Raw genomic sequence first — 13858 nt, forward strand, 5'->3', positions numbered from 1 at the left:
GTTTCTAGGTTTAGAAAAAATGATAGTGATGCCCCGCCACAACAAAAGAGGAGGAGAAGGAAGAGGAGCGGAGATGATGTAATAGTATATATTGCGTACTATTCTATGTTTATCAAATGAAATAGTGGCAACCGAACATGTACTGTTCATCTTTTCCTATAATTCTAAGCATCTTCTATTTCTTAATTCACATATATCTAAAAATAGTAAAATTGTAAACCTAAACAAAGATACGAAGAAACGTGATCATACATAGTTGTTGGATCATATGATTACACGGCAATGCGAAATATCACTTTCTAATATTTCATGAAGCTTTAAATGATCATGGGATAAAAGAAAGCGAAAAAATCAATATAAATTTTGGAAAAATATAGTTTCAGAAAAATAAGATCAACGATGAATCAGTGAGAGATAAAATGTATTTTCTGTCTTTATACATATTATACAAAGAATATCATAACCAAAGAATTCTTATTATGATTATAAACTTAATTTTTGGTGTTGTTTTGTATATGTAATCCAATTTCTCTTAAATCATAGCCTTTCAATTAAAAAAAAGGTCCCCAGACTTACTTATAACTGAATAAGAAAAACATAAACCTTTCCGTTACCTTACATCTGTCTCTACTTTCTTTCTTTGTATAATTGATTAAGATTAGGCTTAATACTAAATAATAAACCCTTTTGAGTGGCTCTGCATATCTTTTAATTAGTTGCTTCTCTTGAATTAGTTTGTTTGTTTGGTCAAAATCTCACACGCTCTTTTTGCATGCTCTTTGCCACGTGCTATCGTCGTCTCTCACAAATGAGCTGTCTCTCTAATCAGTATTTCTCTGTATAGGAACCTCCCTCTCTCTCTCTTCTCACTCATCTTTTCTCTCTCATCTAACACATGAGAAGAGCCTATAAAACCCCTTCACACCTCCCACTTGGTTTGCATCACAATACATCTTCCCATTACACAAAAAACAAAATCAAAACAAAATATCTTTTTTGTTTGGTTTTGTTCTTTGTTGTTCAGCTGTTTCCCCCTTCCCACTATCATCATACGAAGTGGGTTTTGCTGGACACAGAACGTAAACTTTGATTTTTTTTATTAAACAAAAATGGATTTCTCCGCCTTGCTTCTCACTCTCTTCACCGGAATTATCTTCCTCTACTTTCTCCGGTGCATAGTCTCTCAGCGCCGCCGTGGACCCTCGAAACTCCCACTCCCGCCGGGAACAATGGGTTGGCCTTACGTCGGCGAGACTTTTCAGCTCTATTCTCAAGACCCTAACGTCTTTTTCGCATCGAAACAGAAAAGGTCGGTGCTTTCGAAAAATTGCTAATATAATTGCCAAAAACAGAGGATCTCGTGTTGAAACAAAGGTTTGGTCTTTTTTTTATACAGGTACGGATCGGTGTTTAAGACACATGTATTGGGATGTCCATGTGTGATGATCTCGAGTCCCGAAGCTGCCAAGTTCGTGCTGGTGACCAAGTCTCATCTCTTTAAACCGACTTTTCCAGCGAGTAAAGAGAGGATGTTAGGTAAACAAGCCATCTTCTTCCACCAAGGTGATTACCACGCTAAACTCAGGAAGCTTGTCCTCCGTGCTTTCATGCCTGAAGCAATCAGAGACATGGTTCCCGACATCGAATCAATCGCTCAAGATTCTCTCCGAAACTGGGATGGAACAATGATCAACACTTACCAAGAAATGAAAACAGTAAGACACCACATAGTTCTCTGTTTTGTCGGTTAAAAAAAACAGAGCATCTCTGTTTTTGTCGGTTAGGAAAAGCAGAGCATCTCTGTTTCTTTCTATATCCTCTGTTTCTGAAACTGTTGTTTTCTTTCATCAGTACACATTCAACGTCGCGTTGCTCTCGATCTTCGGAAAAGACGAGGTTTTATACAGAGAGGATCTAAAACGATGCTACTACATTCTCGAGAAAGGCTACAACTCGATGCCTATTAATCTCCCTGGAACGCTCTTCCACAAAGCCATGAAGGCTCGCAAGGAGCTCTCGCAGATCCTCGCTAGGATCTTATCGGAGAGAAGAGAGAACAGATCCTCGCACAACGATCTTCTCGGTTCATTCATGGGAGACAAAGAAGAGCTGAGCGACGAACAGATCGCCGATAACATCATCGGAGTCATCTTCGCGGCTAGAGACACGACGGCGAGTGTGATGACGTGGATCCTCAAGTACTTAGCTGAGAATCCCAACGTTCTAGAAGCTGTTACTGTAAGTTCTTTTACTGACACGTATTTGTCGTTTTCTGGTAATAAAAGTGGTAGTTTTGTAATTTTCTTGTCCTTGATAGTTTTTTTGGTGTTTAACAGGAAGAGCAGATGGCAATAAGGAAAGACAAAGGAGAAGGAGAGTCTCTAACTTGGAGTGATACAAAGAAGATGCCAATAACTTCAAGAGTCATTCAAGAAACATTGAGAGTTGCTTCAATATTATCTTTCACATTCAGAGAAGCTGTAGAAGACGTGGAGTATGAAGGTATTGCATAAAATTTACATATCATTTTCATGAATCCCAAACCATACTCTTTGAACTTATTTTTACTAGTTTTACTTTTTACAGGATATTTAATACCTAAAGGATGGAAAGTTTTGCCGCTTTTCAGAAACATTCATCATAGTGCTGATATCTTTTCAAATCCTGGGAAGTTTGATCCATCAAGATTTGAGGTAGTGTATATATCTTCTAAAACAATATCTTTTTAGTTTTGGCAATTAACTTGTATTGATATTATTATTTGGTACGTAGGTGGCTCCAAAACCCAATACTTTCATGCCATTTGGCAATGGAACCCACTCGTGTCCTGGAAATGAACTAGCCAAGCTTGAGATGTCTATCATGATACATCATCTAACCACCAAGTACAGGTGTGTACTATTTACTTCTTACTTTTTCATTTACTTTAAAAGTTTTTTATCTCTATTTGTTTATAAGGGGTACTTTTGTAATTCAGATGGTCGATAGCTGGAGCTAGTGACGAGATTCATTATGGACCCTTTGCCCTTCCCCAAAACGGACTGCCCATTATGCTGGTCCGGAAGTCGGAGATCAATATGTAGAGTTACTTTTGATTGCCCCTTAGCATTCTTTAGAGGGGACTAAAGAAGAAAAACAATAACTAATTTTTCATGCTAAAGAAAAATCGGGAGAAATGGAAAGAAAAAAAATCAAGATTTTGGTAGGCAAAAAATCTCAAAAATGGGAAAATAGGAGAAGCACCAATTGTACAAAAAGTGTAATTTTCTTTTTTTTCTTAAGTTTAAAATGGGGAAAAGATGGTCATTGAGTTTTCAAATTCTGGGAAAACGCTATATGAATTCTTAATTGCATTTTCATTTATCCACAAAAATATCATGAATGTATTTAACTGATTCGTCCTTGACTGAGACTTTCCAAGTAAACACTATATGAATTCTTAATTGCATTTTCATTTATCCACAAAAATATCATGAATGTATTTAGCTGATTCGTCCTGGACTGAGACTTTCCAAGTTTTTAATTCGTTTTATGATATACATATAAGTTATGTGTTTCCAAGTTTTTAATTCGTTTTATGGTATACATATAAGTTATGTGTGTGAGTACGTGTTAGTGAATTACTGAATTGATTACCTGGAGAAATCCCCAAATCAATATTTTACAGTGATGTTTGTTTCGTCTATCACACAATAAATCGTTTATTTGAAAGTGAGTATGGAATCGTTAGAATTGCCACAATGTGTGTGTGCAAAAAAAAAAAAAATTTGCCACAATGTTTATAGACATTTGTTAGACTGGCGGACGACTTTGACCATCATTCACCTATGAATTATGTGGTCATCGTCGTATAATCTTTATACACTTATAGTCTTATATCATGATTGAAGATATTAATGCACAGCTGTAATTGATTCCTCGGGGGAAAAAATATCAAACAGGCTATCAATTTCTAGTCACTATCTGTCTTGTTATCGTTTTATCTCAATTACTTGTGTATTTCTATTCTGATATAACTTTTTTAGCAACTATTCTGATATAACTTATATCAGATAGTACTAAATGGTATCTTATGAGTGTTGACAAAAAGTAGCATCTATGAGCAAATGAGCAATGGACAGGTGAAACAGTACGATATATAGAAAAAACGATTCTGTAAGATTGTCTTCGAATAGAAAAAATCTAAACAGAAATCCTCTGCGTCCTTTCTCACTGAAAAGTTCCATGACAACCAGATGGAAAATTGATGTTTTAAGTTTTAACCAAATGATATGTGAGATTACATGAGAAAAACGCAGGATTACTATTGAAAAGAAAAACAAAACAATATTCACTTGTTCTTGTATTATTTACGTCATATTGTCTTCCTTGAAATATACCACGCATCATGATTTTCACGTTCATATTCTAAATTTAGAATAATATAGATATTTCATGATCTATGGTCCCGAAAATGTCGGTCCCTGTAGTGATATTGCATTATCATGTTTTTAGAGGTTCATAAATATATACAAGAGATAACAACCCCGTGGTAGTTTAGTGATTTTTACTAGAGTAGGAGTTGCTCTGTTGGTTTTGACAAGGGATGACTACTTTCTAATGTGAAGTTATTAGGTCCATTATTTATGACCCATTTAAATATCCAGAAAATATTTTATCAGTAAACTACACATTTCATCCGGAAATTATGTATGTATTTTAATAGATCTGGTTTAATTCTTTTTGTCTCAAAAAACAAATACTTCCTCTTTTTTAATATAAGTCGTTTTAGTGGTTGTCAAAAAAAAATTTGTTTTAGTGTTATGCACATAAATTAAGAAAATTATTAATTTTTTATATTTTCTAAAAAAACATCATTAATTATTTACCTAACCACAAATCAATCAGTAAAAATATAGAAGATATATTTTCATTGGTCATTCAACATTGAATGTTAACAAATTTTATATAGAAAACCGAAAACGTCTTATAATTTGGAACAAAAAAATTTCTCTAAAACAATTTATATTAAAAACGGAGGGAGTATATACATGGGGGAAAGTTCATATGTAAAATTAATTAGTTTCTAAAATCTCGAATAATTTTATGTTAACATTTACAATTTTCTGAAACTACTAGGTTCCCAGGAGTTTTTTAAACTCCGTAGTGAAAATCTACAGCTAGGTATAGCAGAAAACATCTACAACCATTTCGCATTTAGATTTCAAAATCACAACTACGGCCGACGATATCTAATATGATAAATTTTTTTTTTTTTTTTTTTTTTCTAATATGATAAATTTAGGACCATAGTTTAACTATATGTCTATTTTATCTGCATGTGCATTAGATCATATGCGAATACACCGTCAACCACATATGTGAATCCGCACGATCTAAATAGGTACCTTCTAATGTGGAAGTACGAATACATCACATATATGCTGCTGGTACGTTTCAACCCAACTCCGACTATATTACGGATAAAATTACGCTTATAAAACCCCCGTCACAAAGAGTTTCAAAAAGAAAAAAAGTTTCAAAAAAACACCCCCGTCATATCGCACGGGGATTAGATTTTAACATAAGTTTGGGAATTTCTTTCTTGTGAGCATTGTGACTATCTCTCTTTTGAAACACTTGTTTAGATTTTTTCCAACCTACATAAAATCTTTACTTTATTCCACTTCTTTCATCAAACAATAACATCCTGGATTCACTCTTGATCTGATTGTGAACCGTAGTCTTCTCATGGGTGTCACGTATTTTATTTATTCACCCGGTCATTAAATTGGTTTATTGACTTAAGAGCCAAAAGAAAATCTCTGTTAAGTAAACGTTCATCGTTTCGAAACTTCCCAAGTTTTATCTGTTGGGATCGCTTAACTGGCCAATACTGAACCACTGCGAATTATATCAACAAAAAGTTCACTATTCACAATGTTTACACGAATATTTACTTTTCGTATTTATTTTGTAGATAGTAAAAAAACTTTCATTAAGCATAGACAGACGTAAACAAAATACAAGAACTTAAAAACATTTATAGGATATTTTTTTTTTGTAACTGGATTTATAGGATATTTTCTACGTAATCATGTCCTTTCACAGTCCTAACATTTATTTATTTCGTACCAGATCGGCTATTTTTTACGTATCCGTACCAAATCAAGCCAATCGACGATCTGTCAACATATCTGAATTAGAATAATGATGTAGTCATAAGTAATCATAATGTTTCTACCAAAAAAATCATAATGTAAATAAAATTTTCAAATATGTCGTATTGCTGTACTTATGCAAGTAATGATGCACTAACTTTCATGAAGAAGCAGGCTTTTGCTTTGACCGCAAATAAATAACTAGAACTATAGCTCTTATACGTAGAAATATCTATTTGACTTGTGAACATATTAGTTATATATTTGTAAGTTAAGTACGTGTACTATCTATCAACTCCGTTACGTGGATTGTTTCAGGATTAATATATGTGTCATTTATTAATTATGAAGAATAAACAGTCTGGCATAGAGTGTTTTTATTTTAGTTGACTTTTTGGCTGCAATCCATAATCTTAGATTAAACATATAGAGTATAAGATATTAAATAATTATCTACGAGAAAAATATAGGTTAATTAGTTCAATGGCCGTTCGATTGGCTTAAAGACTTGAATATTATGATGTAAAGAAGTACTGCAACAAAACTTCAAATTTGGAGATGAAAAATTTAGTATCATACTTCGTCCTAAACTTGTAAAGCTTATCATTTGATAATTAATCTTACAAGTTATTGATATTTTTCCCCCAAAAACAATCCTGTTTGGTCGATATACACCAAAACCATATAATCTTAACTGCTAAATTTTCTTTGGTATTCTAACTAAGAAAAACCATGAGCTAAATTTAAGTAATTAACCAGATTAGGTAATTAGATTGAAAACGTAATTTAAGTAATTTCGTTTTTCAATCTAATTTATGATTTGTGGTTTCATAATCATGTCATAAGTCATAGGCCAGATTAATTACACACCGCAAATAAAATGATTTTTCTGACATTAAATAGTAATCACAGTAGAGTAGATAAAACAAACAATTTAGATGTGAAGTGTAATGGAATCATATGGTCGGTAGAAAGTACACAATCACAATGTTGTTGTTTGTTGAGTGACTTGAGTCCGAGTCATCCATTATGAATGTCTACTGGTACACCAACAGTTTCATTTTATTTATTACGAAAATTCTGATCATTTTTTTTAAAAAAACATGTGTAAAGTCACAAGATGATCATCATTCAACAAATCTTATGGTTGAATAAAAAAGTCACAATATGTTTGTTTATGTAACAACTTATGAAACATCTTTTCTAACAGTAGAAATATTTTTACGTAAGTTTTTTTAATTGAAGCAAACCAAATTACCACTCATCTTAACCGAACCACAGAGCCATTTAACCAGAGAAGCAAAAACCGGTTAAATCTATCTTCGCGGCACTGTACACATGAAGCAAGAGTCATGCACTGACCGAGGCTCATTACGTTACCTATATAGCCCATAAGGTTTCCAATTTCGTAACCAATTCATAATTCATAAGGTTTAATGATTGATCTATATAGTCAGTCATACATGAGGCACTTATTTACGGCTCACCGAGGCCCAAAGATGAAACCGCCAGCACCACACGGGTTGTCTTTCCTTTTGTTTTAAACCAAGGTGGCAAGGTTTCGTCTTTCGTACGTAATTCCTATAAATATCAATCAGCTTACAACAAAAGCAATATTCCAACAAGAGAGCTAGCGAGAGAGAGCAAGAAACCTTAATAGTCAGACTAAATTCCTCTTTGTTCTTTCCAAATATTCTCGTTGAGTTTCATCAGAATGATGGAGACTGAGAGTTTGCAGTATCCCTTGACTTGTTCATCATCATCATTACCTCCTCCACAATATCAACATTCAGAATTGTAAATAGGAAGCTTCATCAACCTGGTTACTTATTACGGTATAGGATACAAAGGTGTTCTCTGTCATCTTGATTCCCACTATTCAAACACTAGGTCTTCAAAACGGTATGGCTTCGATTTGACGGTTATGGGTTAGTCTTCAAGGAAGCAACACCAATAATCAAGGAGATCCTAATATCTTGCCCCTTTCGAGCGACCTTTCTCACATCTTCCCTCTAGTCATGAACTAGCAGATTTGGGCTTTGTGTAAAAAGGGTATGGCTTTGGGCCTGTGGCACATATCATTGACAAATTCATGTTTGTTTTTGTCTTATGAACTTACTTTTGCTACTTGATTTTCTAGAGAATGTTGTTTCATTATTTTCCTTTTTGTTTAAAACACTTAAAATTCTTCGAGAATACCGAACAAAACCCATGCATGTATATCTATGTATATATGGATGTTTAAACTTAATATATTTACTAGGGACAATTTTGCAAACAAGAAGGCATGAGGAAGAGAAAAAACCCTAACCAGACTAAAAGTCTCTCTTTTTTTTGTTCTCATAAATTTTCACTTTAATTTGGTCGGAATGATGGCGAATGAGAGTTGTATCTCGCCATTGTCATCATCTTTATCAAAACCAGTAAAATCCAAATCCCGTCGGTTATTTCGCCATATGATACCGAGTTCATCGAAATTTTGGTGATGTAATGAAATACTCCGGTGCTTAACGAGCGCTGCCTGGAACCAACGATACTTGGTCGGGAGGCGCAATCCTTTAAAGAAGATGGAATGATGCCCTTGAATAGAATATTCTTATACATTGGTAAAATGCTAAATCTTAATCCGATAGAGAAATATAACAAAATCATGTTTATCTTTTAAGGAAATATAACATATATTCCAATTTCATCTTTCCTATATATATCTATCAACTTTATAATATATATTATTTCAAATTCGACAATACTTCAAACAAGAAGCGAGGTACAAGAGGAGGAAAAAAACCCTAATCAGACTAAAAGAATCTTCTTCTTTCTTAAATTTCACGTTAGTTTGGTCGGAATGATGGCTACTGATAATTCCCAGTATAATTCGTCATTATCATCATCTTTACGGAAACCACAAAATCCATATCCCGTCGATTACATTGGAAGCTTTATCACACTGGTCTCTAAATACGGTTTACGATACCAAGGCTTTGTCTATAATTTCAATCACGATGGCAAGACCCTATGTCTTATAAACGGTACGATCTGAAACCTCTGTTTGAGATTTATGTAACCTGATATACAGTTTTCGTTTAGTTTACAGAGAATATTTCGATAAAGTAATTGTTTTTTATGTTGTTTGATGTTTGTGCAGTGGTATGTTACGGCACGGAGGGCAGGAACCATATCGGGTATCATATTCCACCTTCTTATGAACTTTATAGTTACATTGTTTTCACCACAACTCAAATAAAGGCAAGTATGTGTGTTAATTTATGTGTACCAATTGATCATTCATTCTAATTTGATGCTTTCTTGGCTAAACTCGTTCCTCTTTTTTTTGTGTCACTAATTTTTTTGCAGAGTGTAATAGTTGATTCTCCTGCGAGCTTAGCAAGAGGACTAAGTAGTAAGATTTATCGTCCCCCAAAACCATCACTCCCATACGTATACTCGTCATACAATCAAGACGGTGCTAAGATACGCCAAAAAGTTCCATTATTAATTTCCAATGAAAAGATCAGCAAAACGGAAGCTATTACAGATACTTATGATACTTCCTCAATTAAGGGACTAGTCAATGATGGATTACAAATTGCTTGTAGAAATCTTGCTTTACAGAAATATCCCTGTTTAAATCACTATGATCCTTGGTTTAACCATGTTTACCAATCTATGCCATGTCCTGCCCTTTATCAAGATCCTACATATGCTGCACCGTCATCGATTGCTTCTCAAAGTCTCTTTACCTCTTATCCATCTGTTCCATTTTCTCTTCGGCAGGTAACATATATCATCATTCTCTCTTTATTACATATCTGCATTTTATTATACATGTCACTTTACTTGCTTTGTTTTGGTTATAGGGCAATGGAGGGTTTGATTTTGAAGCATTGCCTCAGAACTTCGAGCCGTACAAGCTATGGGGTCCTGAAGGAGACAACAACCAAGAAGATCAAACTGCTTATACTGTTGATGGATCTTCTTATCAGAACGAGACATGGAATTATCAAGGAAACAACAATCAAGAAGATCCAACTGCTTATACTGTTGATGAATCTTCTTATCGGAACGAGACATGGAATTATCAAGGAAACAACAATCAGGGAGATCAAACTGCTAAAAATATTGACGAATCTTTTGACATGAACTCGCGCAATCCGTTCGATCCTATCGGTAGACCTTGGAATCCGTTTGGCCCTATCGAGCGACCCTTCTCATATCTTCCCTCTAGTCATGAACTGGCAGATTTGGGATTTGTGTAAAATCTAAGTTTGAAAAAGGAGTGGGTGGCACATATCATTGACAAGTTCATGTGTGTTTTTGTCTAACCAAGTAGTTACCTTTTGTTACTTATGATTTTAAAATCTTTTTTCTTAAAGACCACGCTAAAAGTTCTTCAATAATATGTAAAAATCTTTGAAGTTTTTATATTTCCATATTTTGTTTTCTTATTATTCTCTTTTAGACTTCGACTGTTTGACATCTTAATCTATTAAAAGGGAAATACATTTCACAATAATTACCAATCAATGCCACTGACCAAAATACAGTAGTTTTACAATTTTGCTATCACATTAATTTCCTGAACCAAATAAATCGTTGATATTGTTACTAAACTATTCTTTAGTTATTTACATTTAGACTAACAAATCTGGGCAGTATAAATATTATCTAAATTAGTCCCAAAAATACATTATTGAACATATTTAAATCTTTTTGTAGCATCTTTTTTTGTCAGTCTTTTGTTCTAACATCTATATTGTTACTCTCTTTTTAATTTATCAAATAACTTTTCTGAAAAAAAAATCTAGCATTCCCAATTATTCAAAACGAATGGAATCATTAATTGTCACTATTCTTTACTAGCAATAAAATTTTCCAAATTTAAATGGTACTCCAATAAATAAACTTTTAAAAATAAGTTTATATAAAATTATCAAGAAATATATTATTTTTTCAATATGAAAAACTTAAAGTCCAGTTAAAACGAGACTTCACTTCTTCTTAAGAGCCTCAACAACATTAAGTCCAATACAATAAGCAATAGACATAACGGTGACCATCGGATTAACCCCTAAAGCCGTCGGGAAAACACTTGTGTCCGCCACAAATAAGCCTTCGACCTCCCAAGTCTCCCCCGTTGGCCTCACCGCAGATTCTTCTGGTCTAGTTCCCATCCTACAACTTCCCATTTGATGAGCTGAACATATCTGTCCCGACAAATCCTTTAAGCTCTTTGAACTCTCTTTCCTCACAAACCTCTCAATCTCTACCACACTCGCTGTTCTGACGTTCAAACTCTTACCTTCTGAGTTATGTGTCCCTATCTCCTCAGCTCCAGCCGCTATCAGAATGTTCAAGACACTCTCAAGACCTTTCTTAAGACTTTCTTCATCTTCGTCGTTTAAGTTGTAGTCAATGTAACTCTTAGAATTGATTGTTCCGGTTCCTTTATCTCTCAAAAGCGTGAAAACGTGTGCGGTTCTTGAGAATTTGAGCATTCGGGTTTTGAAATCATTGCTTGACGTCCAAGGAATAACCCCTGCGAACATCCCTGGATGAAGAGAAGGCGTTTGGATCACCGTTTCACCATAAGTAGTCTTTGCTTCTGCGTTTACAACGCTGGACATTGCGGTCATTATCCCTCCCTCGTAGCTCTTTTTCTTCTTCTCTGGCCACTTCTCCTCCTCAGGGAACCATCCCCAAGCCATAACTACAGGATGTAAACAAAGGTTTCTCCCAATGTTACCGTTCTTTAAACCGCTCTGTTTTAAAAGATGAGGCGTTCTAAGCGCACCGCAAGCCACTATCGTAGCCCTAGACTCCACCACATAAGTTTCTTCCTCAAACGCAAACGCAATTCCAGTGGAGGTCTTCTTCTTGTTCCCACTTTCACACTCGTACAAGACTTCCATCGCTTTACAACCTGGAAGGATCAAGCCGTTACCAGATTCCACTAAATCTACAAGCCAAGTCTCTGAAGTCCCCTGCTTTTGACCTTTCTTGCATCCCAAGGAACAAAACCCACAGTAATGATCCTTTGAAGCATTCCTCGGAATATTCTTCACTTGTAACCCTAATTCTTCACAACCTTTCCTCAAGACCTCATTATTAAACCCTTCTTCCACAAATCCGCATTGAACACCCATTCTCTCACACACAACATCCATTGCCTCTCGGTACAAATCGCTTTCAAACAACTCGAGTTCCGACTTTTCAGCCCATTCCTTCATCACATGTTTCGGTGTCTTGATCGAGGCCGACCAGTTAATGGTTGAACCGCCTCCTACAGTGGACCCGGCGAGAATCACTACGTTCATATCAGAAGTTGCTAGTATCCCACCGGACAAGTACATCTCATCCATTGCTTGTCCCTCAAGTTGAGAGAGATTGCTTCTTGCATAGTAGTTTCCTTTCTCCACCACCAAAACTTTGTAACCCGCCTTGGCTAAAAGTCCGGCCACCACTCCCCCGCCGGATCCAGACCCAACCACCACGGCATCACACTGGATTGTCATCACTGGGTTAGATATAGATGATCCGTTGTTATTGCTCTTTTGAGTTGAAACTGTGAACCCATGACCTGTTAACTTCTTTGTCACTGCTTCTCTAGGATCTTTGAGATCGATGATGCCATTGTAAAGTGGTCCAAAGATCTCCTTAGGCATCTTCTTGTTAGTCTTCTTCTCATTTAATTCTTCTTCTTGATCACTATGATCTGAGCTAGGTCCATTGTATCCTATTGCTTTCCAGGCCAAGTTCTTTCTTTTTTCATCCACCTGAAATTATTAAATCATTTGAAGTATTTAATCTTTGTGATAATCATTTGGTATATCAAACTGACAATTTTTTATATTTAACTGAGTACATAGACACAACCTACAATCCAAATTGAATGCCCCGTAGTATTATGTATTCCCTCTTTTTTTTTTTTTTTTAAGTTTGATTATTTTTAAGAAAATCACAGATTAATATTTAGAAATTTCTATACAGATTAACGTTACTCAATATCAAATCACGTGAATGGAAAGTAAGTTTAGAACTAATATTGCATTAACTTTTTAAAAATGTTGAAAATTATAAAGACAAAACTTAAAGAAACATAAGGATCATATGTACAAGTTAAGTAATAAGAAATTAAAAATGTAGTGAGAAACTAAGAGTTGCATGGGGTTAAATTTTTACCTGAGTAAAGAAGACAAGTGCAGTGATAAGTTTGATGGACCTAAAGAACATTCTTAGGAGTAAGAAATAGCTTGAAGCCCAATTGAGTAATGTCTCTTCTCTCTGTTTCTTTGGCAGCCGGCAGAATCTCCTGAAGTATGGAAAGCCGCCGATGAAACTTCTCCGACCACACAAGACGAGACTTCCAATCCAAGTGGAGAGTGACCACAGTCCAACTCTTAAAATCCACTTCTTTGGGTGGTGAAGTCTCTGACTCATTAACCTCGCCACCTATTATTGTGAATTTATGAAATAGTAACAAAATTACAAAACGTCAACGGTCAAATAAAATTAACGAAGATGATATAAACCAAGGATAAGTATTTAAATCTATTTAACCTATAGTAATTTTCATATTGTTATTATAAAACTAGTATGTGTCTGAAATAGGACCCGAAATGTTTTGGTTTATTAGTCTACGTTTACTTCTTTTGGCCAATGCAGTGATGACAAGAAAAGAGAAATTTGTATAGGTCATCGTAGTGATATTAATACCATAT

The 13858-nt window shown here is 34.8% G+C and overlaps 3 protein-coding genes across 3 annotated transcripts; 2 read left to right on the forward strand and 1 right to left on the reverse strand.

Annotated features, from left to right (window-relative positions):
* Positions 1-843: 843 nt before the first annotated feature.
* On the forward strand, positions 844-3335 carry LOC108850120 (abscisic acid 8'-hydroxylase 1). Its single transcript, XM_057000588.1, has 7 exons — positions 844-1309; positions 1397-1715; positions 1852-2238; positions 2337-2502; positions 2587-2693; positions 2773-2891; positions 2978-3335. Exons 1-7 carry the CDS (start codon positions 1110-1112, stop codon positions 3081-3083), a joined length of 1404 nt encoding a protein of 467 aa, XP_056856568.1. The 5' UTR covers positions 844-1109; the 3' UTR covers positions 3084-3335.
* Positions 3336-9221: 5886 nt separating this feature from the next.
* LOC130505988 (uncharacterized) lies at positions 9222-10445 on the forward strand. Its single transcript, XM_057000589.1, has 3 exons — positions 9222-9386; positions 9495-9914; positions 9998-10445. Exons 1-3 carry the CDS (start codon positions 9264-9266, stop codon positions 10394-10396), a joined length of 942 nt encoding a protein of 313 aa, XP_056856569.1. The 5' UTR covers positions 9222-9263; the 3' UTR covers positions 10397-10445.
* A 593-nt stretch (positions 10446-11038) lies between these two features.
* On the reverse strand, positions 11039-13820 carry LOC108850118 (long-chain-alcohol oxidase FAO4A). Its single transcript, XM_057000590.1, has 2 exons — positions 13320-13820; positions 11039-12913 (listed from the first exon to the last, which is right to left on the reverse strand). Exons 1-2 carry the CDS (start codon positions 13575-13577, stop codon positions 11129-11131), a joined length of 2043 nt encoding a protein of 680 aa, XP_056856570.1. The 5' UTR covers positions 13578-13820; the 3' UTR covers positions 11039-11128.
* Between the last annotated feature and the right edge of the window lie 38 nt (positions 13821-13858).

Source organism: Raphanus sativus, unplaced genomic scaffold, assembly GCF_000801105.2.
Source record: "Raphanus sativus cultivar WK10039 unplaced genomic scaffold, ASM80110v3 Scaffold2782, whole genome shotgun sequence".
NCBI classification, from domain to species: Eukaryota; Viridiplantae; Streptophyta; class Magnoliopsida; order Brassicales; family Brassicaceae; genus Raphanus; species Raphanus sativus.